This window comes from Ranitomeya variabilis, chromosome 8 (genome assembly GCF_051348905.1).
Source record: "Ranitomeya variabilis isolate aRanVar5 chromosome 8, aRanVar5.hap1, whole genome shotgun sequence".
Taxonomy (NCBI): Eukaryota; Metazoa; Chordata; class Amphibia; order Anura; family Dendrobatidae; genus Ranitomeya; species Ranitomeya variabilis.
Genome location: NC_135239.1, coordinates 211,370,147 through 211,395,839, shown reverse-complemented (window position 1 = coordinate 211,395,839; position 25,693 = coordinate 211,370,147). Strand labels below are relative to the sequence as shown.

Sequence of the window (25,693 nt, the reverse complement as noted above, 5' to 3'; positions counted from 1 at the left end):
GCCGCAGAACCCGCTGCCCCCCTTAGCCAATCGGATGCTGCCGCTACCACAAAAGCCATAATGCCCTTCTCTATGCCGTACCTGCCCGGAGCGGCCTGGCTCCCACGATACTCTGGGGAGTCGCATATATTTACTGACTTTAAAGAAGGGATCTGCAGCCTGCTTGAGTTCTATCCCCTGACAGAGCCTCAGAAGGTTCATTTGATAATCGGCCAACTCTTTGGGGCGGCTCTGAGAGAAGTAAAGTCCTGGCCCGCCGAGGATAAGGGAACTGCACAGCAGGTTTTTGCAAAGCTTAAAGCCACCTTTGATACCCGTACTGCTACAGAAATTAAATTGACTTTCTATGGATGCAAACAGAGACCGCAGGATAGCTTACGGGACTATGCCCTTAACCTCCAGGAGGCGCTGCGGGCCATTAAGCAGAGTGACCCCGGCAGTATGCAAGATGAGGATAAACTTCTGAAAGAGCGGTTCATTGAGGTGCTCCTGTGCCATCACCAAAGGGGCCAATTACACTTCCTGGCCATGCAGAATCCAGACTTGACTTTTGCGCAGTTCAAGGATAAAGCTATCCAGGCATTGCAGGAGCGACAGCCCAGCCGTGCAGCGCCTCCCAGGCGTCCCGCTCTCACATACCACCAGGAGGTGGCGTCGGATGCCCCAGTCGCCGCCGAGGCCGATGCCCAGAGCCTAGAGGACGACTCCCCTGCAGGACTCCGCCTCCAGATGCAGGAGCTGACCAAGAGCGTTGCTGCCCTGGCCCGGACGGTGCAGTCCCTACAGGAGGCCCCCAAGGAAAAGATCCAGCTGGCCTCCAAACCAGAAGATGTCCCCTGGATGCAACAGAGGAGGACTCCACCGACCAGAGGCTGAGACAGCGACCGCTTCCATCAGGACGGACGACCCATCTGCCGCCGCTGTCACCAGGTGGGCCACCTTGCAAGGTACTGTCCTTTAAACGAGCAACCCCTGGGGCAAAGGGCCAACCCCCAGGAGTAGGACGATCAGGCCCACAGCATTGGAGAGCCAAATACGTTGGAGGGCGACCAGTTCTTCCTGTTGTGATCGACGGTATCCCCCTGAACGCTCTGCTGGACACCGGTTCTCAGGTGACGACTATGCCTTATGTGCTTTATAAACGGTATTGGGAGGACACCGATATTACTCGTGGCCCTGATGACGATTTCACCATAATAGCCAGTAATGGTCAGCCGTTGCCACAAGTGGGATATAAAGAGGTCACCCTCAAGGTGGGGCGGGTGGAATTGAAAGCCCAAGGGATTGTGATTGTTGATATTGATCGCCGAGAATGTAATCCCATGATGACTATCGGTACCAATGTTATAGAAAATTGTCTTGCAGAAGTTATTGTTTTGTTGCAACAGGTAGCAGAAACCGCTGGCCACAGTGAACGTGCCCTGCAAAAAGAAATCCGAGCTCTGATGCAGATGTAGCGCCCCCACTGCCGCAGGGCCGAGGGGTACCCGGTACCGGGCCTCTGAGTCTCTGCTCTGGGGTTGTCACGGTGGCTAGACCCGGTCCGTGACCCTGCTGAGGGGCGTACAGTAATAGATGTGAATGGTGGTGGTGGTGCGGTGCAGGTCGCGGTAAATAACGAGGACACCAGGTTGCAGTCTCTTTACCTCTTTACTGAAGATCTCTGAGTCCTCAGTCCAGAATACGGTTCACCAGGCTGCGCAAGTCCGGCCGGTCCAATGGCACTTGCAGAGTTCTCTTCACAGGAGGAAATCTGTGCCTTCCCCCTAGCGCTATGTGTTGTAGTCCTTCCCTGCTGTGCTTACGGAAAGTACCCCACAACTGTTGTGTCTGTTTCTGATGTTCCCTCACAACTCGATTAGATGATGTTCTGCTAATCTTCCGTCCCTTCCTGATGTTACAGTTAGAACGGCACCCGTTTGTCGGATAGGCCTGGAGTTCTTCCGGGACCCTAGAGACGCCCCTCTCCCGCAATTGCCTCCCAAGACTTCATAGGTGATTTGAGTTAGACAGCCCGCCTGAGACTGACTGCCCTGCCGCTGTTTGGAGTATTGCTTGAAGCTGAATATTATTCTACTCCCTCGGCGTTCCGGCCACCAGTAGTGTGCCTCAGTAGGATGTTGCTTCGATCTTACAGCACGACTCCTACTGGTATTTCTCCTTTTTGCGTGATCCCATTTCTCACTCAGCACAATCTATCTCGCTTCTAGTCCTTTCTTGGGTCCCGCCGCTTCCCGGAGCAGGCGCGGACCCGTTACGTTCTTTTCAATGCCAAGCCTCTGTCAGGATCCCACCCCTGACAGAGACCCTACTGTCTCTTCCTCCACAACACCCTCTGCCACTAGGTGTTGCTTCGTCCAATCCAGTCAGCTTTCTCATCTAACTTCCTGCCTGACCCCCAGTTTACCCACTATGGTGGGGAGTGGCCTAATGAATAGCACCCTTAGCTCCCCCCGGAGGCCCGGCTGTGAAATGTATTGGTGTCTGTGATACCTGGTCAGATGAACTCCTTCCGTGCCATCGGACGCACCATAGCTCCCCATAGTGGCGGAGCCACAGTACTGCAACGACCAGGACTCTGGGGCGCTGCACAGAGACAGCAGGTAGAGCTGACTGGTGGTGAGATTGGTCGTGTCACTGTGAGTGATTCAAACCCCATCGCGATACCCCCCAGGAGTGAAATGTTAATATGGTGTCGGGCAGCCATAGGCCTCCGGGGAAAGGACTACCAGGCCTTGGTAGAACCCATATATTCAGACAGTAGGCCTACTACTCTGACAGCCCGGGGGGGGGTCGACGTCCGCCAGGGGAGGGTGCCCGTACGTGTCCTCAATTGTGGGGAGGAAGAGGTTCATCTCACCAAGTATGCCACGCTCGCCAAACTGTTCACTGTCAATAATAATGTGATACAGACACCTGAACCCTTGGTCCCGTCAGACGTGGCGGAGGACAACGGTTCTGCAGGGCACTCGAAAGATTGGTGTCGGGAATTGCATGTGGGCACTGACTAAACCCCATCCCATCAGAAACAGGGGGCTTACAGGGTGGTTCACGAGTACGAGCGGGTATTTAGCAAACACCCCTTAGATTTTGGACAAGTGAAAGGGATCCAACATCACATCCCCACGGGAGATCACCGGCCCATAAAAGAGAGATACCGCCCTGTACCCCCAGCTCATTACCAGTGTGCCAAGGACATGTTGCGAGAAATGAAGGAGGCTGGGGTGGTGAGAGACAGTTGTAGCCCCTGGGCAGCTCCATTAGTCCTTGTTAAAAAGAAAGATGGCACCATGAGGATGTGCGTTGACTACAGGCAATTGAATCGCATTACACATAAGGATGCATACCCACTGCCCAGGATAGAGGAGTCCCTGGCTGCTTTAAAATCCGCTAACTACTTCTCTACCTTAGATCTCACCAGTGGGTACTGGCAGGTTCCCGTGGCGGAGGCGGAGAAAGAGAAGACGGCCTTCACGACGCCGATGGGGCTCTGCGAATTCAACTACATGCCCTTCGGATTGTGCATTGCCTCGGGGATGTTCCAGAGGATGATGGAGTGCTGCCTGGGGCACAAGAACTTTGAAACCGTACTGCTGTATTTGGATGATGTCATTGTCTTCTCTAAGACCTACGAAGACCATCTGAAGCACCTGGCTGAGGTGTTTGAAGCCCTGTCCAACTTTGGCTTAAAGGTGAAACCGTCCAAATGTCATCTGCTGAAGCCCAAAGTGCAGTACCTGGGCCATGTGGTGAGCGCTGAAGGAGTGGCCCCAGACCCCGACAAGGTCACGGTGATCCAAGACTGGCCGAAGCCCAGCAACCTCCACGAAGTCCGGCAGTTCCTCGGGCTGGTAGGCTATTACCGAAGGTTCATCAAGGACTTCACCAAGAAGGCCGCACCCTTGCAAGACCTGTTGGTGGGCCAATCAAAGAAGGCCAGGGGGAAGAACGCCCCATTTGACTGGAAGGAGGGGCTGGAAGGATCCTTCACTTGTTTGAAGTCGGCACTGACGGGAGAAGAGGTACTGGCCTACCCCGAATACGACCAACCGTTTGTGCTGTACACGGATGCCAGCAATGTGGGATTGGGAGCCGTGCTGTCCCAGGTCCAGAAAGGCAAAGAGAGGGTGATCGTTTACGCCAGCAGGAAGCTCCGTCCCACGGAAAGGAACCCTGACAACTATAGTTCCTTTAAACTGGAGTTCCTTGCCATCGTCTGGGCAGTGACAGAGAGGTTCAAACACTACCTGGCCTCAGCGAAATTCACCGTCTTCACGGATAACAATCCGCTAACGCATCTGGATACCGCCAAGCTCGGTGCCTTGGAACAGCGGTGGATGGCCCGGCTGTCCAACTACAACTTCACCATCAAGTACCGGGCAGGACACAAGAATGCAAATGCCGATGCCTTGTCTCGAATGCCCAATTTGCCAGAAGCAGGGGAAGACCCGGAGGCACTTGAAGAGATGGAGCTGCCTGCATTCCATCGCCCTAAAGCCACTCAGAACTCCCATCATGTGCGGAACAGGCACAAGAACCAACCGGATGCTACGCTGAATCCCCTGCCCCATCACGGGTGGGCGGAAACCCAGGATGGTGACCCCGCGGTTCGTCGGGTGAAAGAGCTCTTGACGCAGGCAGGGTTGCATCCCGGCCCAGATGATCCACAGGAAACCCAACAGCTGTGGAAGGGGAGAAGCAAACTGTTTATCCATGATGGCAAGCTGTGCAGGAGGAGCATCGACCCACGTACTCATGAATTGGTGTGGCAGATAGTGGTGCCAAGGCGAGATGCGCCCATGGTTCTGGGAGCCTACCACGATGGAGCCGGACACTTCGGATGGAGGAAGCTAGAGAGGCTACTCCGAGGGAGGTTCTATTGGATTGGCATGAAGAGAGCCATTGAGAAGTGGTGTCGGGAGTGCGGTCCATGTAGCCTACGCAGGAAGGACCGTGGCAGCCAACGGGCTCCCCTGCAGCCTATCATCACCAAACGGCCGCTCGAACTGGTCGCGCTGGATCATGTGAAGCTGACACCTAGCCGGTCAGGCTATATCTACGCTCTTACCATCGTAGATCACTACTCCAGATTTTTGGTGGTTGTACCTGTCAAGGATCTAACGGCCAGGACTGCCGCCAAGGCCTTCCAGCAGTACTTTTGTAGGCCCCATGGCTACCCAGAGAAGGTACTGACCGATCAGGGACCAGCATTCGAAGCAGAAGTATTCCAAGAGTTCTGCCAACTGTACGGGTGTAAGAAGATCAGAACCACACCGTACCATCCTCAAACCAATGGGATGTGCGAAAAGATGAACCAAGTGGTGATCGACTTATTGAAGACCTTGCCCGTAGAGGAACGGAACCTGTGGCCGACAAAGTTGCCTGACTTGGTGGATATATACAATCACATCCCAGTAAATTCCACCAACTGCACTCCAGCGTACCTGATGCGAGGAAGGTCTAGCCAGTTACCCGTTGATCTGGACATGGGGGTCCTAGTCCCCGAAGATACCTCGCCGGATGCAGATTGGGATGCAGAAAGGCAGGGAAGGTACCGCAAAGTACAGGAGTGCGTGGAAAGAAGTCTCGCCCAGGCTAGGCAGAAACAAGAAAGAGACTACAACCAGCACGCTCCTGCGATTCCCCTGTCACCCGGTGAGCAAGTACTCAAACGAAAGAGGAGACTACACAAGCTCGATGACCAATGGGAAGCAGAACCGTATACCATCCTGCCATCCGATTTCGACAACACGAAGGTTTGTCTCATCAGCATGGACAGAGGGGAGACCTCGACAGCGGTATCCAGGGATCACCTTAAGGTCTGCCCCGATAAGTTGAGAGAGAGGGACACGGTCCCAGGAATCTCCCCGCCGGTGGAAAAGGAGAAGATGATCCACACCGTCCTTGGTGACTTTCCCCAGTCCTGGACTCAGATAAATCAGGCCATCGTGGTACCTGTTCTAACGTTTCACCAGCCGGACCCACCAGAAACAATGGTGATACCAGATCATCCGGCCCCGCTACCTCAACAAGCCCTGCCTGAAGATGCCGTGCCGACTGTTGAACTGGCAAGTCCTCCCTCTGCTATCGGCGAGCCTGCCGTACCTACTGTTGCTAGCAGCAGCAGCCCTGAGAGCTTCAGCCTGCCAGTGCTACCCAGACTCACTAGAAGTGTAGCTAGAAGGCAGTACACTACACCAGGGGTAGCAAGTATAGTGGGCCCTGTTAGGCCGGTAGCAACCCCTGTGCTGCGAAAGTCCACACGCAGCACTCAGAATCAAACTCCCCTCCGCTACAAAACTTAGAGGTATTAATGAGGGCTGTTATTTAGTTGAAAATGTTTGTGTGCATATCTTCTGTTACAGGTTTTAAAAATGAACAACGGGGTAATGGACAGTGAATTGCTCCAAAAACTTCTAAAAGGGGACCCCTTTGTTTACCCGGGGTCCCCGCTGTTTCAACCACTGAACTGAGAGTCATAAACTGTGCATGACCTAACTTTTGCAACGTTCAAGAAGTCCTCACCTCCCATAAAGGGAAGCACTGTTATATTTGACTGTTTATGATATTTCAAATTGTTGTGTGTTTCCTGTTAACATGTATTGTTGTTCTTGTTTTCCCAGTCCGGGAGTACTGGATTTAACCGGGGGGGAGTGCAGCGCCCCAGAGTCCTGGTCGTTGCAGTAATGTCGCTCTGCCACTAAGGGGAGTGATGTTACGTCTGACTGCACTAAAGGAGTTCACCTGACCAGGTAACACTCACACTACACTTCACACTCCGGCCACCAGGGGGGGTGGTTCTATCTAGTAGGCCACTCCTCACACTCTGGTAAAACTGGGGGTTGGACAGGAAGACAGAGAGAAGTAGCTGGGAAGAGCTAGAGAGAGGACCTGTCAGGGATGGGATCCTGGCAGACTCTTAAGAGCAGCACAAACCAGTGAGCAACGGGAATACAGCAAAGAGGCAATAGGACCAGAAGGAGTCGTGCTGTAAGATCGAGGCAACATCCTTCTGAGGCGCAAACAGTCGGTGGCCGGAACGCCGAGCAAGTAAGAAACTACAAGCATTACTTCAAACCACGGACGGACAGCCAATTATAGGTTGGCTGTCTCACTAAACACCTAAGCAGACAACGGAGGCAGCTGTGGGAGAGGGGCGACTCTAGGGTCCCAGAAGAACTCCAGGCCTACCCCGTCATACGGGTGCGTCCTAGCCATATTACCTGGGGGACGGAGAGAACGAACATCAGAGACAGACACAGCAGTTGTGAGGACTATCCCGGGGTGCCCAGCAGGGAAGGACTACAACACACAGGCGCTAGAAGGTAGACACTGATTCCCACCTGGAAAGGGAACTCCTGATGTGCCTTTGGACTGGCCGGTCTCAGACAGCCCTGTTAACAGTGCTCCGGATTGAGCACCTTGAAGCCTTCAGTAAAGAGGTAAAGAGACTGCAACCTGGTGTCCTCGTTATTTACTGCGACCAGCACTTCACCGCACCATAACATCATCCCATACCTCCACCTTTATTGTACGCCCTTCAGCAGGGTCACGAACCGGGTCTAGCCACTGTGACAACCCCAGAACAGAGACTCAGAGGCCCGGTACCGGGTACCCCTCGGCCCTGCGACAGTGGGGGCGCTACATAATGACTGAAAGTCTTTGCAAAAGATTAGTTAACAATACAGTTTGTAAATTACTGATTCCCATTTTTCTCCTGCAGTATTCCTTGCAGTCGTTCATTGAAGAGCGGACAACTTATTGGAAAACTAATGTATATTACGGTATGGAAAAGGCACAGTGGCCATTATATCTCATTTATACTATTACTGTCTTCATAAAGGGCTATATTTTCTGGGACCCCACAGGTTTGTGGGCTCAGGCTTTGCTTCCAGATACATCCATAGTCACATTTCTTATACTAAGGCTAAGTTCAAATTTGCGTATGTGTCCGCAGCGTATCGTCTGCATGCATAAACGCATGCCAAAATGCATGCAAAAGCATGCTTACGCCTGCTCATCATCTTGCGCATGACGCAAACCAAAACGCTGCATGTGCATGCTTTTAAATGAATTTTGGCATGCGTTTGCAGTTTTTATGTGCATGGTGGGGGCAGTGACATCATTTTCTGGACATGCGCAGTCTAAAGTATGCATGTGTATCGAATGCATGCATAAGCATGTCCTTGCGTACCAATGCGTTCCCATAGACAGTAATGCGTTTTTTGGACGGAATCGTCTGCCTCAAAAAATGCAACATGTTGATTTCGCCAGACACCACCGCACACTGCAAAAAGACTCATGCGTACGCATCCGCAAGCGAACGCATGCAAAAACATGTCACTGCGTACATAATGTTAAAGATATGTACTCATGATGCATGAGGATCGTACGCTGCGCACACAGACGCAAATGTGAACCTGGACTAAGAGAATTATTAGCTTTTTGCACCTTTACACATGTGGCCTTTTATTCCTTCTCTTGAAATGTATGCGTGTGTAATAAGTTTATAGATGTGCATATAGTAGACTATATTATAATAAGCAAAAAATTATTAAATTAACAACCTGTAATCACATAAACCTATAAATACTTAATGAGTTACATATCTAGTAACCTGGCATCCACATTAATATACTTATGGAATTTATGATTGTTAATACATTCATCCACGTATAGTTTGGGAGATTATATTAATAATATTAATGTTTACTGGAGGAACTTAACCTTTATTGCACACTTTCAAGTTTCAGTTTTAAAAATATTTGACTCTGAAGTCAGTAAGAAGTTCCATGTAGTTATATAAATATTGCTATGCATATACAATTTTCATTCATTTTTCCCTGATGGCAGCATATAAAAATCAGAGCGTTACTTAGTTTATCCTGTACAGAAAATGTAAAACTAGTATGTTACCTGGAGTTCACATTGTGCAATGTCTGGTAAATAATATTAAAATGACATTCACCCATGTATACTGAAGGAGTTTAATTAATATTACAATGACAGTCACCCATGTATACTGAAGGAGTTTAATATTACAATGACATTCACCCATGTATACTGAAGGAGTTTAATTAATATTACAATGACAGTCACCCATGTATACTGAAGGAGTTTAATATTACAATGACATTTATCTATGTATACTGGAGGAGTTCAATTAATATTACAATGACATTCACGCATGTATACTGAAGGAGTTAAATTAATATTACAATGATATTCACCCATGTATACTGGAGGAGTATAATTAATACTAGCTGTTTCCAGCCAGCTAACGCTCGGCATGCTCATTGCTATCTAATTAACGCTGCTAGTGATTAAATTAAAGTAAATAATGACAACATTCAATAGCGCTTACGCAGGTGGTAAATCAACTTAAAATGAAGTTAATAGCAAAAATAATAATTAAAAATCAGAATAATACTAATACATTTTATTCACAGTGTAAAATCAAAAGCAAACTGGATTCGTGTGGTAATGTGTGGGGACAGAGCCTTGTATGGTAATGTGTGGGGACAGAGCCTCGTGTGGTAACGTGTGGGGACAGAGCCTCATGTGGTAACGTGTGGGGACGGAGCCTCATGTGGTAATGTGGAGGGACAGAGCCTTGTATGGTAATGTGTGGGGACAGAGCCTTTTATGGTAACGTGTGAGGACGGAGCCTCGTGTGGTAATGTGGAGGGACGGAGCCTCATGTGGTAATCTGAGGACAGAGCCTCGTGTGGTAATGTGTGAGGACGGAGCCTCGTGTGGTAATGTGGGGGGATGGAGCCTTGTGTGGTAATGTGTGAGGACGGAGCCTCGTGTGGTAATGTGTGAGGACGGAGCCTCGTGTGTTATGATCCTAGTGGTAGAGGATCTCTGGTATTCCGGCTAAGTCTGAAAAAACATAGAACTGCTCTAGGGAGGTGGAAACTGGGCTAACCGCATACCTGATCCTAACACACAACTAGAAGTAGCCGGTGAACGTGCCTACGTTGTTTCTAGACGTCTCGAGCCAGCCGGAGAACTGACTACCCCTAAAGGGAAAATAAGACCTCACTTGCCTCCAGAGAAATTAACCCCAAAGATATAGAAAGCCCCCAACAAATAATAACGGTGAGGTAAGAGGAAAACACAAACGTAGAGATGAACTAGATTCAGCAAAGTGAGGCCCACTAATCTAGATAGGCAGAAAATAGAAAGTGAACTATGCGGTCAGCAGAAAACCCTGCAGAAACATCCACGCTGAATATTCAAGAACCCCCGCACCGACTGACGGTGTGAGGGGAGAATATCAGCACCCTAGAGCTTCCAGCGAGCTAGAAAATCACATTTTGAGCAAGCTGGACAAAAATACACTGATAATGCAAATGATCCAAAGTATGCAAACAGGACTTAGCTTTTCTTGCATGAGACAGATGGCAAGGAATCAGGAGGAGACCAAATTGGACTGAATACATCGATACCAGGCAAGAGACTGAGTCCTAAGGAGGACTAAATAGGGAACACCCCCAGCTTAATGAAACAGCTGAAGCCCAGGCCTGCAGAAAGACATGACTCATACAATACCATTCGTGACCACAAGAGGGAGCCCAGAAACACAGTTCACAACACTCGTGTGGTAATGTGTGAGGACGGAGCCTCGTGTGGTAATGTGTGGGGACGGAGCCTCGTGTGGTAATGTGTGAGGACGGAGCCTCATATGGTAATGTGTGGGGACAGAGCCTCGTGTGGTAATGTGTGAGGACGGAACCTCGTGTGGTAATGTGTGGGGACAGAGCCTCGTGTGGTAATGTGTGGGTACGGAGCCTCATGTGGTAATGTGTAAGGACGGAGCCTCGTGTGGTAATGTGTGAGGATGGAGCCTCGTGTGGTAATGTGTGGGGACAGAGCCTCGTGTGGTAATGTGTGGGGATGGAGCCTCGTGTGGATATGTGTGGGTACGGAGCCTCATGTGGTAATGTGTTATGACCCCAGTGGACAGGGTCTCAGAGGAACGTGTAAGTCTGCGAGATTCAAAAATCCAGCTCATAGGGCTGTGGTAACTGGGTTGACCAAATAGCTACTCCTAACGCCAACACTAGAAGTAGCCGGGGATCATGCCTACGGTGATCGCTAGATGACTCGCGCCAGCCGGAGAATCTAACTACCCCTAGGAGAAGAAAACAAAGACCTCTCTTGCCTCCAGAGAAAGGGACCCCAAAGCAAGATACAAGCCCCCCACAAATAATAACGGTGAGGTAAGAGGAAATGACAAACACAGAAATGAACCAGGTTCAGCAAAGAGAGGACAGGTTACTAATAGCAGAATATAGCAAGATAACTTATCTGGTCAACAAAAACCCTATAAAAATCCACGCTGGAGATTCAAGAACCCCCGAACCGTCTAACGGTCCGGGGGGAGAACACCAGCCCCCTAGAGCTTCCAGCAAAGGTCAGGATACAGATTGGAACAAGCTGGACAAAAATACCAAACAAAACAAAAGCAAAAAGCAAGGAAGCAGACTTAGCTTGAAATACAGGAACCAGGATCATAGGACAAGAGCACAACAGATTAGCTCTGATTTCAACGATGCCAGGCATTGAACTGAAGGTCCAGGGAGCTTATATAGCAACGCCCCTGAACTAACGGCCCAGGTGAGGATATAGGAAAAGACAGAAGCTCCAGAGTCAAATCACTAATAACCACTAGAGGGAGCAAAAAGCAAAATCACAACAGTACCCCCCCCCCTTAGTGAGGGGTCACCGAACCCTCACCACGACCACCAGGGCGATCAGGACGAGCGGCGTGAAAGGCACGAACTAAATCGGCCGCATGAACATCAGAGGCGACCACCCAGGAATTATCTTCCTGACCATAGCCCTTCCACTTGACCAGGTACTGAAGCCTCCGCCTGGAGAGACGAGAATCCAAGATCTTCTCCACCACGTACTCCAACTCACCCTCAACCAACACCGGAGCAGGAGGCTCAGCAGAAGGAACCACAGGCACAACGTACCGCCGCAACAAGGACCTATGAAACACGTTGTGGATAGCAAACGACACAGGAAGATCCAGGCGAAAGGATACAGGATTAAGGATTTCCAATATCTTGTAAGGACCAATAAAACGAGGTTTAAATTTGGGAGAGGAAACCTTCATAGGAACAAAGCGGGAAGAAAGCCACACCAAATCCCCAACACGTAGTCGGGGACCCACACCGCGGCGGCGGTTGGCAAAGCGCTGAGCCCTCTCCTGTGACAACTTCAAGTTGTCCACCACAAGATTCCAGATCCGCTGCAACCTATCCACCACAGAATCCACCCCAGGGCAGTCAGAATGTTCCACATGACCCGAAGAAAAACGAGGGTGGAAACCAGAGTTGCAGAAAAACGGCGAAACCAAGGTGGCGGAACTAGCCCGATTATTAAGGGCAAACTCAGCCAACGGCAAGAAGGTCACCCAATCGTCCTGATCAGCAGAGACAAAACACCTCAAATAAGCCTCCAAAGTCTGATTAGTTCGCTCCGTCTGTCCATTAGTCTGAGGATGGAAAGCAGACGAAAATGACAAGTCAATGCCCATCCTACTACAAAAGGATCGCCAGAATCTGGAAACGAACTGGGATCCTCTGTCTGACACAATATTCTCAGGGATGCCGTGCAATCGAACCACGTTCTGGAAAAACACAGGAACCAGATCGGAAGAGGAAGGCAGCTTAGGCAAAGGAACCAAATGGACCATCTTGGAGAAGCGATCACATATCACCCAGATAACAGACATGCCTTGAGACACCGGAAGATCAGAAATGAAATCCATGGAGATATGTGTCCAAGGTCTCTTAGGGACAGGCAAGGGCAAGAGCAACCCGCTGGCACGAGAACAGCAAGGCTTAGCTCGAGCACAAGTCCCACAGGACTGTACAAATGACCGCACATCCCTAGACAAGGAAGGCCACCAAAAGGATCTGGCCACCAGATCTCTGGTGCCAAAAATTCCTGGGTGACCTGCCAACACCGAGGAATGAACCTCGGAAATGACTCTGCTGGTCCACTTACCAGGCACAAACAGTCTGTCAGGTGGACAAGAATCAGGCCTATCAGCCTGAAATCTCTGCAACACACGTCGCAGATCTGGAGAAATAGCTGACAAGATAATACCATCCTTAAGAATACCAACAGGTTCAGCGACTCCAGGAGCATCAGGCACAAAGCTCCTGGAAAGAGCATCGGCCTTCACATTTTTTGAACCTGGTAAATACGAGACAACAAAGTCAAAACGGGAGAAAAACAATGACCAGCGGGCCTGTCTAGGATTCAGGCGTTTAGCAGACTCGAGATACATCAGATTTTTGTGATCAGTCAAGACCACCACACGATGCTTAGCACCCTCGAGCCAATGACGCCACTCCTCAAATGCCCATTTCATGGCCAACAACTCCCGATTGCCCACATCATAATTTCGCTCCGCAGGCGAAAACTTCCTAGAGAAAAAGGCGCAAGGTCTCATAACAGAGCAACCAGGGCCTCTCTGCGACAAAACGGCCCCTGCTCCAATCTCTGAAGCATCCACCTCAACCTGAAAGGGAAGCGAGACATCAGGCTGGCACAAAACAGGCGCCGAAGTAAACCGACGTTTCAACTCCTGGAAAGCCTCCACGGCAGCAGGAGCCCAATTAACCACATCGGAGCCCTTCTTGGTCATATCCGTCAAAGGTTTCACAATGCTAGAAAAGTTAGCGATAAAACGACGGTAGAAGTTAGCGAAACCCAAGAACTTCTGAAGACTCTTAACTGACGAGGGCTGAGTCCAATCAAGAATAGCTCGGACCTTGACTGGGTCCATCTCCACAGCAGAAGGGGAAAAAATGAACCCCAAAAAGGGAACCTTCTGTACACCAAAAAGACACTTTGAGCCCTTGACAAACAAAGAATTTTCACGCAAAATTTTAAAGACCATCCTGACCTGCTCCACATGCGAGTCCCAATTATCAGAAAAAACCAGAATATCATCCAGATAAACGATCAAAAATTTATCCAGATAGTTCCGGAAAATGTCATGCATAAAGGACTGAAAAACTGAAGGGGCATTAGAGAGCCCAAAAGGCATCACCAAGTACTCAAAATGACCTTCGGGCGTATTGAATGCGGTTTTCCATTCATCCCCTTGCTTAATGCGCACAAGGTTGTACGCACCACGAAGGTCTATCTTGGTAAACCACTTGGCACCTTTAATCCGGGCAAACAAGTCAGACAACAGCGGCAAAGGATACTGAAATTTGACAGTGATCTTATTTAAAAGCCGATAGTCAATACAAGGCCTCAAAGATCCGTCCTTTTTAGCCACAAAAAAGAATCCCGCACCAAGAGGGGAAGAAGACGGACGGATGTGTCCTTTCTCCAGAGACTCCTTGATATATGAACGCATAGCGGTATGTTCAGGTATCGACAGATTAAACAGTCTTCCCTTAGGAAATTTACTGCCTGGAATCAAATCTATTGCACAGTCACATTCCCTATGAGGAGGCAATTCACTGGACCTGGACTCGCTAAAGACATCCTGATAATCAGACAAATACTCAGGAACTTCCGAAGGCGTAGAAGAAGCAATAGACACAGGCAGGGAATCCTCATGAATACCACGACAGCCCCAACTAGACACTGACATAGCCTTCCAGTCAAGGACTGGATTATGGGTCTGTAACCATGGCAGCCCCAAAACAACCAAATCATGCATTTTATGTAGAACGAGAAAACGTATCACCTCGCGGTGTTCAGGAGTCATGCACATGGTAACCTGTGTCCAATACTGCGGTTTATTTTCTGCTAATGGCGTAGCATCAATACCCCTAAGAGGGATAGGATTTTCTAATGGTTCAAGAATAAAACCACAGCGCTTAGCAAATGACAGATCCATAAGACTCAGGGCAGCACCTGAATCTACAAACGCCATAACAGGATAAGACGACAGTGAGCAAATCAAAGTTACAGACAGAATAAACTTAGGATGCAAATTACCAACGGTGACAGGACTAACAACCTTAGATATACGTTTAGAGCATGCTGAGATAACATGTGTAGAATCACCACAGTAGTAGCACAAGCCATTCCGGCGTCTATGAATTTTCCTCTCATTTCTAGTCAGGATTCTATCACATTGCATCAAATCAGGTGTCCGTTCAGACAACACCATGAGGGAATTTGCGGTTTTTCTATCACATTGCATCACATCAGGTGTCTGTTCAGACAACAACATGAGGGTATTTGCGGTTTTGCGCTCCCGCAACCGCCGGTCAATTTGAATAGCCAGGGACATGGTATCATTCAGACCTGTGGGAATGGGAAAACCCACCATAACATTCTTAATGGCCTCAGAAAGGCCATTTCTAAAATTAGCGGCCAGTGCACACTCGTTCCAATGTGTCAGCACGGACCATTTCCGAAATTTTTGGCAATACACCTCAGCCTCGTCCTGGCCCTGAGACATAGCCAGCAAGGCTTTCTCTGCCTGAATCTCAAGATTGGGTTCCTCATAAAGTAAACCGAGCGCCAGAAAAAACGCATCAATATCAGCCAATGCCGGATCTCCTGGCGCCAACGAAAAAGCCCAATCTTGAGGGTCACCCCGTAAGAATGAAATAACAATTTTTACTTGTTGAGCAGAGTCTCCAGACGAACAAGGTTTCAGGGACAAAAACAATTTACAATTATTCCTGAAATTCCTAAACTTAAATCGGTCTCCTGAAAACAGTTCAGGAATCGGAATCTTGGGTTCAGACCTAGGATTTCTGGTAACATAATCTTGTATACCCTGCACACGAGCGGCAAGCTGGTCCACACTTGTAATCAAGGTCTGGACATTCATGTCTGCAGCAAGCTTAAGCCACTCTGAGGTAAAGGGGAAAAGAAAAAGAAAAAAAAAAAAAAAAATGAGAGAGGGGAAAAAAAAAACTCAAAATTTTCTTTCTTATAATCCCACTTCTGCAATGCATTAAACATTTAATACTGGCCTGGCATACTGTTATGACCCCAGTGGACAGGGTCTCAGAGGAACGTGTAAGTCTGCGAGATTCAAAAATCCAGCTCATAGGGCTGTGGTAACTGGGTTGACCAAATAGCTACTCCTAACGCCAACACTAGAAGTAGCCGGGGATCATGCCTACGGTGATCGCTAGATGACTCGCGCCAGCCGGAGAATCTAACTACCCCTAGGAGAAGAAAACAAAGACCTCTCTTGCCTCCAGAGAAAGGGACCCCAAAGCAAGATACAAGCCCCCCACAAATAATAACGGTGAGGTAAGAGGAAATGACAAACACAGAAATGAACCAGGTTCAGCAAAGAGAGGCCAGGTTACTAATAGCAGAATATAGCAAGATAACTTATCTGGTCAACAAAAACCCTATAAAAATCCACGCTGGAGATTCAAGAACCCCCGAACCGTCTAACGGTCCGGGGGGAGAACACCAGCCCCCTAGAGCTTCCAGCAAAGGTCAGGATACAGATTGGAACAAGCTGGACAAAAATACCAAACAAAACGAAAGCAAAAAGCAAGGAAGCAGACTTAGCTTGAAATACAGGAACCAGGATCATAGGACAAGAGCACAACAGATTAGCTCTGATTTCAACGATGCCAGGCATTGAACTGAAGGTCCAGGGAGCTTATATAGCAACGCCCCTGAACTAACGGCCCAGGTGAGGATATAGGAAAAGACAGAAGCTCCAGAGTCAAATCACTAATAACCACTAGAGGGAGCAAAAAGCAAAATCACAACAGTAATGTGTAAGGACGGAGCCTCGTGTGGTAATGTGTAAGGACGGAGCCTCGTGTGGTAATGTGTGGGGATGGAGCCTCGTGTGGTAATGTGGGGGGGCGGGATTATGTGTGGTAATATGGTGGGGGGCGGGATTATGTGTGGTAATGTGGGGGGGCAGGATTGTGTGTGGTAATGTGGTGGGGGGTGGGATTATGTGTGGCAATGTGGTGGGGGGGTGGGATTATGTGTGGTAATGTGGGGGGTGGGATTATGTGTGGTAATGTGGTGGGGGGCAGGATTATGTGTGGTAATGCGGTGGGGGCGGGATTATGTGTGGTAATGCGGTGGGGGCGGGATTATGTGTGGTAATGCGGTGGGGGGGCGGGATTGTGTGTGGTAATGCGGTGGGGCGGGATTGTGTGTGGTAATGTGGTGGGGGGTGGGATTATGTGTGGTAATGTGGGAGCGGGATTGTGTGTGGTAATGTGGTGGGGGGGCGGGATTATGTGTGGCGATGTGGTGGGGGGGCGGGATTATGTGTGGTGATGTGGTGGGGGGCGGAATTATGTGTGGTAATGTGGTGGGGGGCAGGATTGTGTGTGGTGATGTGGGGGGGGCGGGATTATGTGTGGTAATGTGGTGGGGGGCGGGATTATGTGTGGTAATGTGGGAGCGGGATTGTGTGTGGTAATGTGGTGGGGGGGCGGGATTATGTGTGGTGATGTGGTGGGGGGCGGGATTGTGTGTGGTAATGTGGTGGGGGGCGGGATTATGTGTGGTAATGTGGTGAGGGGCGGGATTATGTGTGGTAATATGGTGGGGGGGCGGGATTGTGTGTATTAATGGGGTGGGGCGGGATTATGTGTGGTGATGTTGGGGGGCGGAGCTACTGTGCAGGGGGCGGGATTAGCGAGTAATCACGATGCCTCATATATATAGATTACAATAACATTCACCAGTGTATATTGGACGAGTTTATTCCATGGTAAAATGGCTTTTGCAGAAAACGTTTAATGACTGTTTTAGTGGCATTAACCCACACCACCATGTTTTCTGAAGAAGTTTAAAAAAGGCAAAGATGACCTTTACCCATTGTTGCTTGTAAATATGCTGCCAAGTAAAATTAGGAAGTCTTCATGTAAATGGCCACTCTTATCCACTATAATAACTAATATTTTTCATGTGATCCATCTATAGGGGAAGAAGTGGATGGTTCTTTCAATGGACCGGCTCCTGGACGATGGAATATACAGGTGAACTGTCCGGAGTGGTTTAAGGAAGATAAGTGTCATGTGACAGTCCCTCATACATCAGAGGTGAAGGTAAAGAAACAGTTGCAGCTTCTGCATCAACATATTTTCAGTGTAAATTCTTTGTCATTGTAGACACTTCTGCAGAATATCTCCAGGCAGTTTCAGTTTTTGAGGACAGTGCTCTAAATTCCCTTTGTAGACATGGAGTTACTTGAGTTCGGTCTCTTTCTTGGTCACCACAAGGTGGAGCTCAGACGCTTATGAAACTTCACTTTCACTAGCTCAGTGAAATTGAGTGCTGCCAGCCCGAGAGGACTAACACCAGTTCCTCATTAGATTTACACCCGATCCGTCAACAGGATTATATCGGGCCAGAAACCAGCCCTGGTAGCATGGAAAGATAAACCGAGAAAATGGACAAGTGGATTTATGGATCGAGATAGAACTGCCCAAGGTTAAATTAGATATATAGTCACCTTAAGAGCATGCTGGACAATACACTATATACACGATGGTTGTACATAAACAATGGTCAGATATGCAAATACAGATGGTAGCACAATAAAGGTACCGATAAAGGCAATGCACACGGCACTCAAGGGTCCTGTGTGGTGCACAAGTCAGGTTTCCAGCCCGTCAACAAGGTAATAGCAATCACTTGGCACTCGAGATTTTTTGTTGCAAGAAAAAATGAACATTCCGTTTATTTGTGCATCCAGTTCAAAGATTTAAACGTTTTCGGTCCAATCACAAGACCTTCATCAGAAATATCTTTAACAAAACTGGAAGCAATACACAAAAGGGGTTGTGAAGGCCAGAACGGCCTGAGCTTGGGCAACCCGGGACCAAGGTGACACCTGGAGCGTCTCAGGGATCCTGGAGAGATTCCCGGAGGAAAGGTACTGAGGAGAGGCGAGAACCCACCACTAGGGGTAGCGTTTGGATAGCCAGGTTCGTGGCGCTCTGTCAGGTGCTCCCGGGGCCGCTCCATTCCTGACACCTGACCTGACAGAGCGCCACGGACCTGGCTATCCAAGCGCTACCCCTAGTGGTGGGTTCTCGCCTCTCCTCAGTACCTTTCCTCCGGGAATCTCTCCAGGATCCCTGAGACGCTCCAGGTGTCACCTTGGTCCCGGGTTGCCCAAGCTCAGGCCTTTCTGGCCTTCACAACGCCTTTTGTGTATTGCTTCCAGTTTTGTTAAAGATATTTCTGATGAAGGTCTTGTGATTGGACCGAAAACGTTTAAATCTTTGAACTGGATGCACAAATAAACGGAATGTTCATTTTTTCTTGCAACAAAAATCTCTGAGTGCCAAGTGATTGCTATTACAATAAAGGTACCGTCACACTCAGCGACGCTGCAGCGATATAGACAACGAGCCGATCGCTGGAGCGTCGCTGTTTAGGTCGCTGGGGAGACGTCAAACACAGCAGCTCCAGAACGATGCAGGAGCGATCCAGTGACGTAACGGTGACTCACTTATCGTCCTCGCTGGTTGTTAGCTCCATGTAAAACATTGCTGACATCGTTGCTTTTGCTGTCAAACATGACGATACACGCCGACCTGACGACGAAATAAAGTTCTGGACTTCTAGCTCCGACCTGCGATATAACAGCGGGATCCAGATCGCTGCTGCGTGTCAAACACAACGAGATCACTAACCAGGACGCTGCAACGTCACGGATCGTTGTCGTTCTCATTGCAAAGTTGCTGAGTGTGACGGTACCTTAAGTATAAGCAGAAGTCAGTTATCAGTTGGTGGCTGGCAGCCACATGGAAGGTGTGGGGCTCCAGCGTTTTCCGTTTTCTTCCAACACGATGTGACCGCCCTCAAAAGAGAACAAGCGCCACAGCCTCGCATGAGCACCGACTTTGTCGGTCACTTCTTTTTCCGCCTCACAGGATAGTCCTATTTTTCTTCCACTTAGGACTGCTCGTTCAAGCTCCAAAACCTATGATGGATCATAACTTCTGAACGGAAGGTCATAGGGAGGCAGTTTTGGCATCATCGGATCTGGCCTGGCCTCCCTTATTCCTGGAGACAAAACATGGCTTCACTACCTGGCTTCTATTAGCCATTCTAAATTATCCACACTCGGGGGTGCTAGAACGAGTCGAGATCACGGGAGCGTTCGGCCCATTCCCGATATCTCGCACATGTAATTGGCTAAGATGTACAATAACTCCATAATTCCTTATGAAATTAAGGCTCCCGTATGTCTTGGGGGAATCTTTGAAGTAGTTAAGCAGCTTGGGCTCCCAGGAGGGGTACCTCCTGCCAGAAAGGCCTTGCTACCAGCTTGGCTGCTGGTGGTGTGAGTTTTTTCTCTTGGAGCTTTTGAAGCTGGACCACCTGCTGAGCCAGGTGTCCTGTCTCAGTTTCACACTTTGAAGGAGGTGTATAATCTCAGCCTGGATATAATACAGTCAATTTTCATTAAATTATATCCTTCTTCTTCTTCACAGGAATCAATACCACTAAGCGTTTATATGCCATTAGGTAGCCATACCTAATCGCGTTATGTAATTTTAACAGTCAGAGCATTATTCTTTTTTGTTAAAGGGAATCTATTACCCCAAAATTGGCCTATAAACTAAGGACTCCGGCATCAGCGGCTTATCTACAGCATTCTGTAATGCTCTAGATAAGTCCCCGATGTAACCTGAAAGATAAGAAAAACAGGTTATATTATATTCACCCAGGGGCGGTCCCGGTTCAGTCTGGTCCGATGGGCGTTGCGATCCGGGTCCAGCGCCTCCCATCTTCATACGATGTTGTCCTCTTCTTTTATTCCTGCCACGGCTCCTGTGCAGGCGTACTTTATCTCCCTGTTGAGGGCAGAGCAAAGTACTGCAGTGCGAAGTTGCTGGGAAAGGTCAGAGAGGCCCAGAGCCTGCGCACTGCAGTACTTTGCTCTGCCCTCAACAGGGAGATACAGTATGCCTGCACAGGAGCCGTGGCAGGAAGACAAGAAGAGGACGTCATCCTATGAAGACGTGAGGCACTGGACCCGGACCGCAACACCCGTCGGACCCGGACCGCAGCGGGAACGCCCCTGGGTGAGTATAATCTAATCTGTTTTTCTCCTCTTTCAGGTTACATTGGGGGCTTATCTACAGCATTACAGAATGCTGTAGATAAGCCCCTGATGCCGGTGGGCTTAGTTTATTGGCCAATTTTGGGGTGAGAGATTCCCTTTAAGTATATACAATAAAAGTTATATTTTAACATAGTCTTCAATCTAGGGGATGTTTTGCTTTTTGGTCATTTACATATCTGACACATCGCACAGGCCCGAAAACATTAAAATAAATAAATAAATCTTTTGCAGAAGCAAGTGTCTCAAATTATTTTATTTTTTAATTATGAATTCTACTGTGTGCCTACGGTTAATCTGCAAAGATGGGCTGCATTTTGACATTAAACATTGTGTCTGGAGGCTCCATTGACGTAATGCGTACCAGATTTATGTCTCACAGCTACGAATACGCATGTACACTTCCACACCACTAGGGTATATTGCAACTTTTTTGGTAACTTTTAAAACTAAATCCTGCCTAATTCACTGAGGGGTTCATTCCAGAATTCTGGTGTAAAATACCTTGAAATGTCACAATTTGTCTGCTCAATTCGATCCTGTACAAGAATGTTGTTACTTTTGGCATTTTTTCGCCAGTCCCGGCTAGATTCCCCAAAGTAGGAGGAATTGGGATGGGACAAGGAGTGGCAAAGCCCACCTGGAAAATTCATTAATTGGCTTGCGACTCGTAATGATTTACGGTAGATTCTGCTCACTGCAGAAGACCCTTCATTAAGACTCGGTGCACAATGTCAGTCTCAATGAAGCGGGCCGGTCATTCATACATCTGGTTATGACCTGCTCACCAGGATAATCACAACCACTTGCAGAATAATATGGAAATTTATTTTTTTCGCACAAAGATGGCATGCAGCAAAGTTTTCAACTTTTAGACACAAAAAAACTGGTGTAGATTCTTTATATGTTCCCCCCAAATAATTGATCATAGCATTTTTGCAACTTTGTATATGTGTAGATGCAGTGATTGATAGCAGCGCTGTTCCCTGTGAGTGTGGGGAAGCACTAAGCGATATGTGCCGGCTGTGTCTCATGGCTGGAGCTGAGGGCAAGGTCTGATTCCCATCATTTGTTTCGCTGCAGAATTGCTCAGACTGCGACGGAAATGGAAAGAAAGTCTGTCCGTCCTGTAAAGGAAAGAGAAGAGTAAGTAGCAGAATATAGTATGGCACATAGAAAGATACAAGTATCTACAGATGCAATTTCACAGTGTGACTGGTGTATCTGATCCCATCCTGTGTGATACTGACAGCTGAGCCGTGTATCTAATCCTCTCCTGTGTGATACTGACTGCTGAGCTGTGTATCTAATCCTCTCCTGTGTGATACTGACTGCTGAGCTGTGCATCTAATCCTCTCCTGTGTGATACTGACTGCTGAGCTGTGCATCTAATCCTCTCCTGTGTGATACTGACTGCTGAGCTGTGCATCTAATCCTCTCCTGTGTGATACTGTCTGCTGAGCCGTGTATCTAATCCTCTCCTGTGTGATACTGACTGCTGAGCCGTGTATCTAATCCTCTCCTGTGTGATACTGACTGCTGAGCTGTGTATCTAATCCTCTCCTGTGTGATACTGACTGCTGAGCTGAGTATCTAATCCTCTCCTGTGTGATACTGTCTGCTGAGCCGTGTATCTAATCCTCTCCTGTGTGATACTGACTGCTGAGCCGTGTATCTAATCCTATCCTGTGTGATACTGTCTGCTGAGCCGTGTATCTAATCCTCTCCTGTGTGATACTGACTGCTGAGCTGTGTATCTAATCCTCTCCTGTGTGATACTGACTGCTGAGCTGTGCATTTAATCCTCTCCTGTGTGATACTGTCTGCTGAGCCGTGTATCTCATCCTTTCGCATGATAGTATCAGTGTATAAGACACAGTGTACAAGTTCTGGAGAAGTTTATGGGTCTGTACATTGTACACAGGGGTGTAGATAAAATATCACAGGGGCTCATAACAAGAGTCCTAATTTGGCTCTGTTCCCCACTCCCCCAAAAATATTGTAATCAAACCTCCCAACTTATGAAAACGGGGAGAGGGACATTTATTACCGCACTTATACAGTAATTGTGTCCACAATGAGGCCTCTTAGTGATCTCGCCCATTACAAAACCCTTTTCATGGCTGCAGCTCACCCTTTTACACAGAGCGATCGGTGGAGATCTGGAGACTCCGACAACAAACCAACTGCATCACGTTTGAAAAAAACAAACCTTTTATGTACAATGTGTCTGTGATCCAAACCTTCTCCTCAATGTTTTGCACACAGAAAGATTGCATGGCATGCTTCGGGAGTGGTCAAACCTTCCAAGGTGACACGTGCTTCTCCTGCGGAGGAACTGGGAAAATAATGTGAGTCTCCATCTGTTCTCATTATATCCTCATCCTCCAGTTACTGACTGGTCACAAACTTATTAGCTGCATCCACAACTTTCCATGTTCTCGCTGTTTTCCTGCTTTGTGTTTTTACATATTTGTCTCTCCAGTTACTGTCACCGTTCACACCATGCTGCCACCAATATGTCATGGATCCCGCCATCTATGTCAGGGATCCCACCAATCTGTCACGGTTGACGGGGAAGATACCTTTATCACCCCCACCACTCACACCAATTTGTCATGAACCGGGGTTGTTTGGTTACCCCTGGTTCCTTCTGAAGGGAATTTATCTATATCCCACTTCCCAGTTCCGGTTTGGAAGTTGCAGGTCTCTGGTGCCCCCCTTACCCTCATGTCAGTCGGGGTACTGCACCTAGGGTAATTGTTCGCCAGAAAGGCTGTCTGCTATGTACTGGCTATTGGGCATGCTACAGCGAGGGCAATGTAACTACTCCCACGCAGGCGGGAACAATAATTATCAATGCTGCCGGTCGCTGCAAAGATGCCCAATTGCCCAGAACAAATATGCTGCCACCAGCTCCGATTAACGGGTCCGGAGCCAACCCAAATCAGTAGCGTAATTCACCTCAGAGGACGTACAGTTTGTTATAGAGCAGAGAGAGACAGCTAGTAATTTTCTATTTTACTCCAAAAAAAGGTAGGCAGTGTTTACAAAGTATAAAAAAGATATTATAAAGCAGACAAAATCATGTGCACATTACAATTACAAATAAAAGAAGGATTAAAATTGAAAAAACACTTGCATAGCACTCAGATCATTTCATATCATCATGGCTGACCTGTGGGCTTTGTAGGATGCACACCTCTAGATGCATATCACATCTATATAGCAGCAGCACCCCGGACATAAAGACACTGAAGCCTCCTGCATCACACAGATATTCCTAGCCTAAAACCAAGGCCTCCCCTCTGTGGTGACATCACATAGAGGCTGGATACTCCCCTGTCTTAGCAGTATGAAAATCATCATCCCACATATCTCGGCGTCGGAACCTCATGGAAAGACGACACCCATGTCATTATGCTCAGCGTGCCATAGGGATTCGTTTAAGTATAGACATTTGGTGGTTGGGTGACCCAGTTCTGTAGTAATCCGTTTCTCAATTGTGCTGGTTCTGGAACCTAGAAAACTCACTGGCTGATAGTTCTACCGAAGCCCATGTCAAAAATGTATTTGTCCCACTTCAATCATTAATCAGTGCTATGATATTTACATTAGCAAAGACAAAGAAACTTGTTTTTTTTCCCCATGTACTTCTACTTGTACTTTCACTTTGAAGCAGTAGCGTAGCTACCGGGGGGGCAGAGGGTGCCCACCCGGAGCTACGCCACTTTAACTGTATCGGCGCACGCAGCACGCGATACAGTTACTTTCTGCGTCAGAGCAGGGAGAATCGATCTCCCTGCTCTGCCGCTGGGCCACTATGGGGCCCCTGAGCAGGCGGGGGGGCCCGGTGCCAGCAGTGGGCCCCCCCCACCGTCATCGGAAGATCAGCTGTAGCGGCATTTAGCCGATACAGCTGATCGCATTGATGGGAGAAGGAGCACTGCGCTGCGCTCCTTCTCCCATCATCCCCCTGTCAGTGTCGACGTCTGACGTCGCCCACACTGACAGCGGGCGCGATTACGTGACTGCCCGGTGCCCGCTGTCAGGAGATCAGCGGGAGCAGCGCAGGAACCAGGAAGAAGAGTGGTGACTATTTATAAAAATTTTTATAGGTGCTGCTGCCTTATTACAGGGTCTGCCTATGGGGATCTGCCGCCTTATTACAGGTTCTGCCTATAGGGATCTGCCACATTATTACAGGGTCTGCCTATGGGGATCTGCCGCCTTATTACAGGGTCTGCCTATGGGGATCTGCCGCCTTATTACAGGGTCTGCCTATGGGGATCTGCCGCCTTATTACAGGGTCTGCCTATAGGGATCTGCCGCCTTATTACAGGGTCTGCCTATGGGGATCTGCCGCCTTATTACAGGGTCTGCCTATGGGGATTTGCCGCCTTATTACAGGGTCTGCCTATGGGGATTTTCCGCCTTATTACAGGGTCTGCCTATGGGGATCTGCCGCCTTATTACAGGGTCTGCCTATGGGGATCTGCCGCCTTATTACAGAATCTGCCTATGGGGATCTGCCGCCTTATTACAGGGTCTGCCTATGGGGATCTGCCGCCTTATTACAGGGTCTGCCTATGGGGATCTGCCGCCTTATTACAGGGT

The 25,693-nt window shown here is 48.6% G+C and overlaps 1 protein-coding gene across 1 annotated transcript in view; it reads left to right on the top strand.

Annotated features, from left to right (window-relative positions):
• LOC143788729 (protein SSUH2 homolog) overlaps positions 1–25,693 on the top strand; it is a 254,020-nt gene that overhangs the window by 164,587 nt on the left and 63,740 nt on the right. The window contains exons 6-9 of the mRNA XM_077278585.1: positions 7,724–7,784; positions 17,920–18,044; positions 22,160–22,222; positions 23,345–23,427. Coding sequence (XP_077134700.1) covers positions 7,724–7,784; positions 17,920–18,044; positions 22,160–22,222; positions 23,345–23,427 — 332 coding nt within the window. The remainder of the gene's footprint in view (positions 1–7,723; positions 7,785–17,919; positions 18,045–22,159; positions 22,223–23,344; positions 23,428–25,693) is intronic.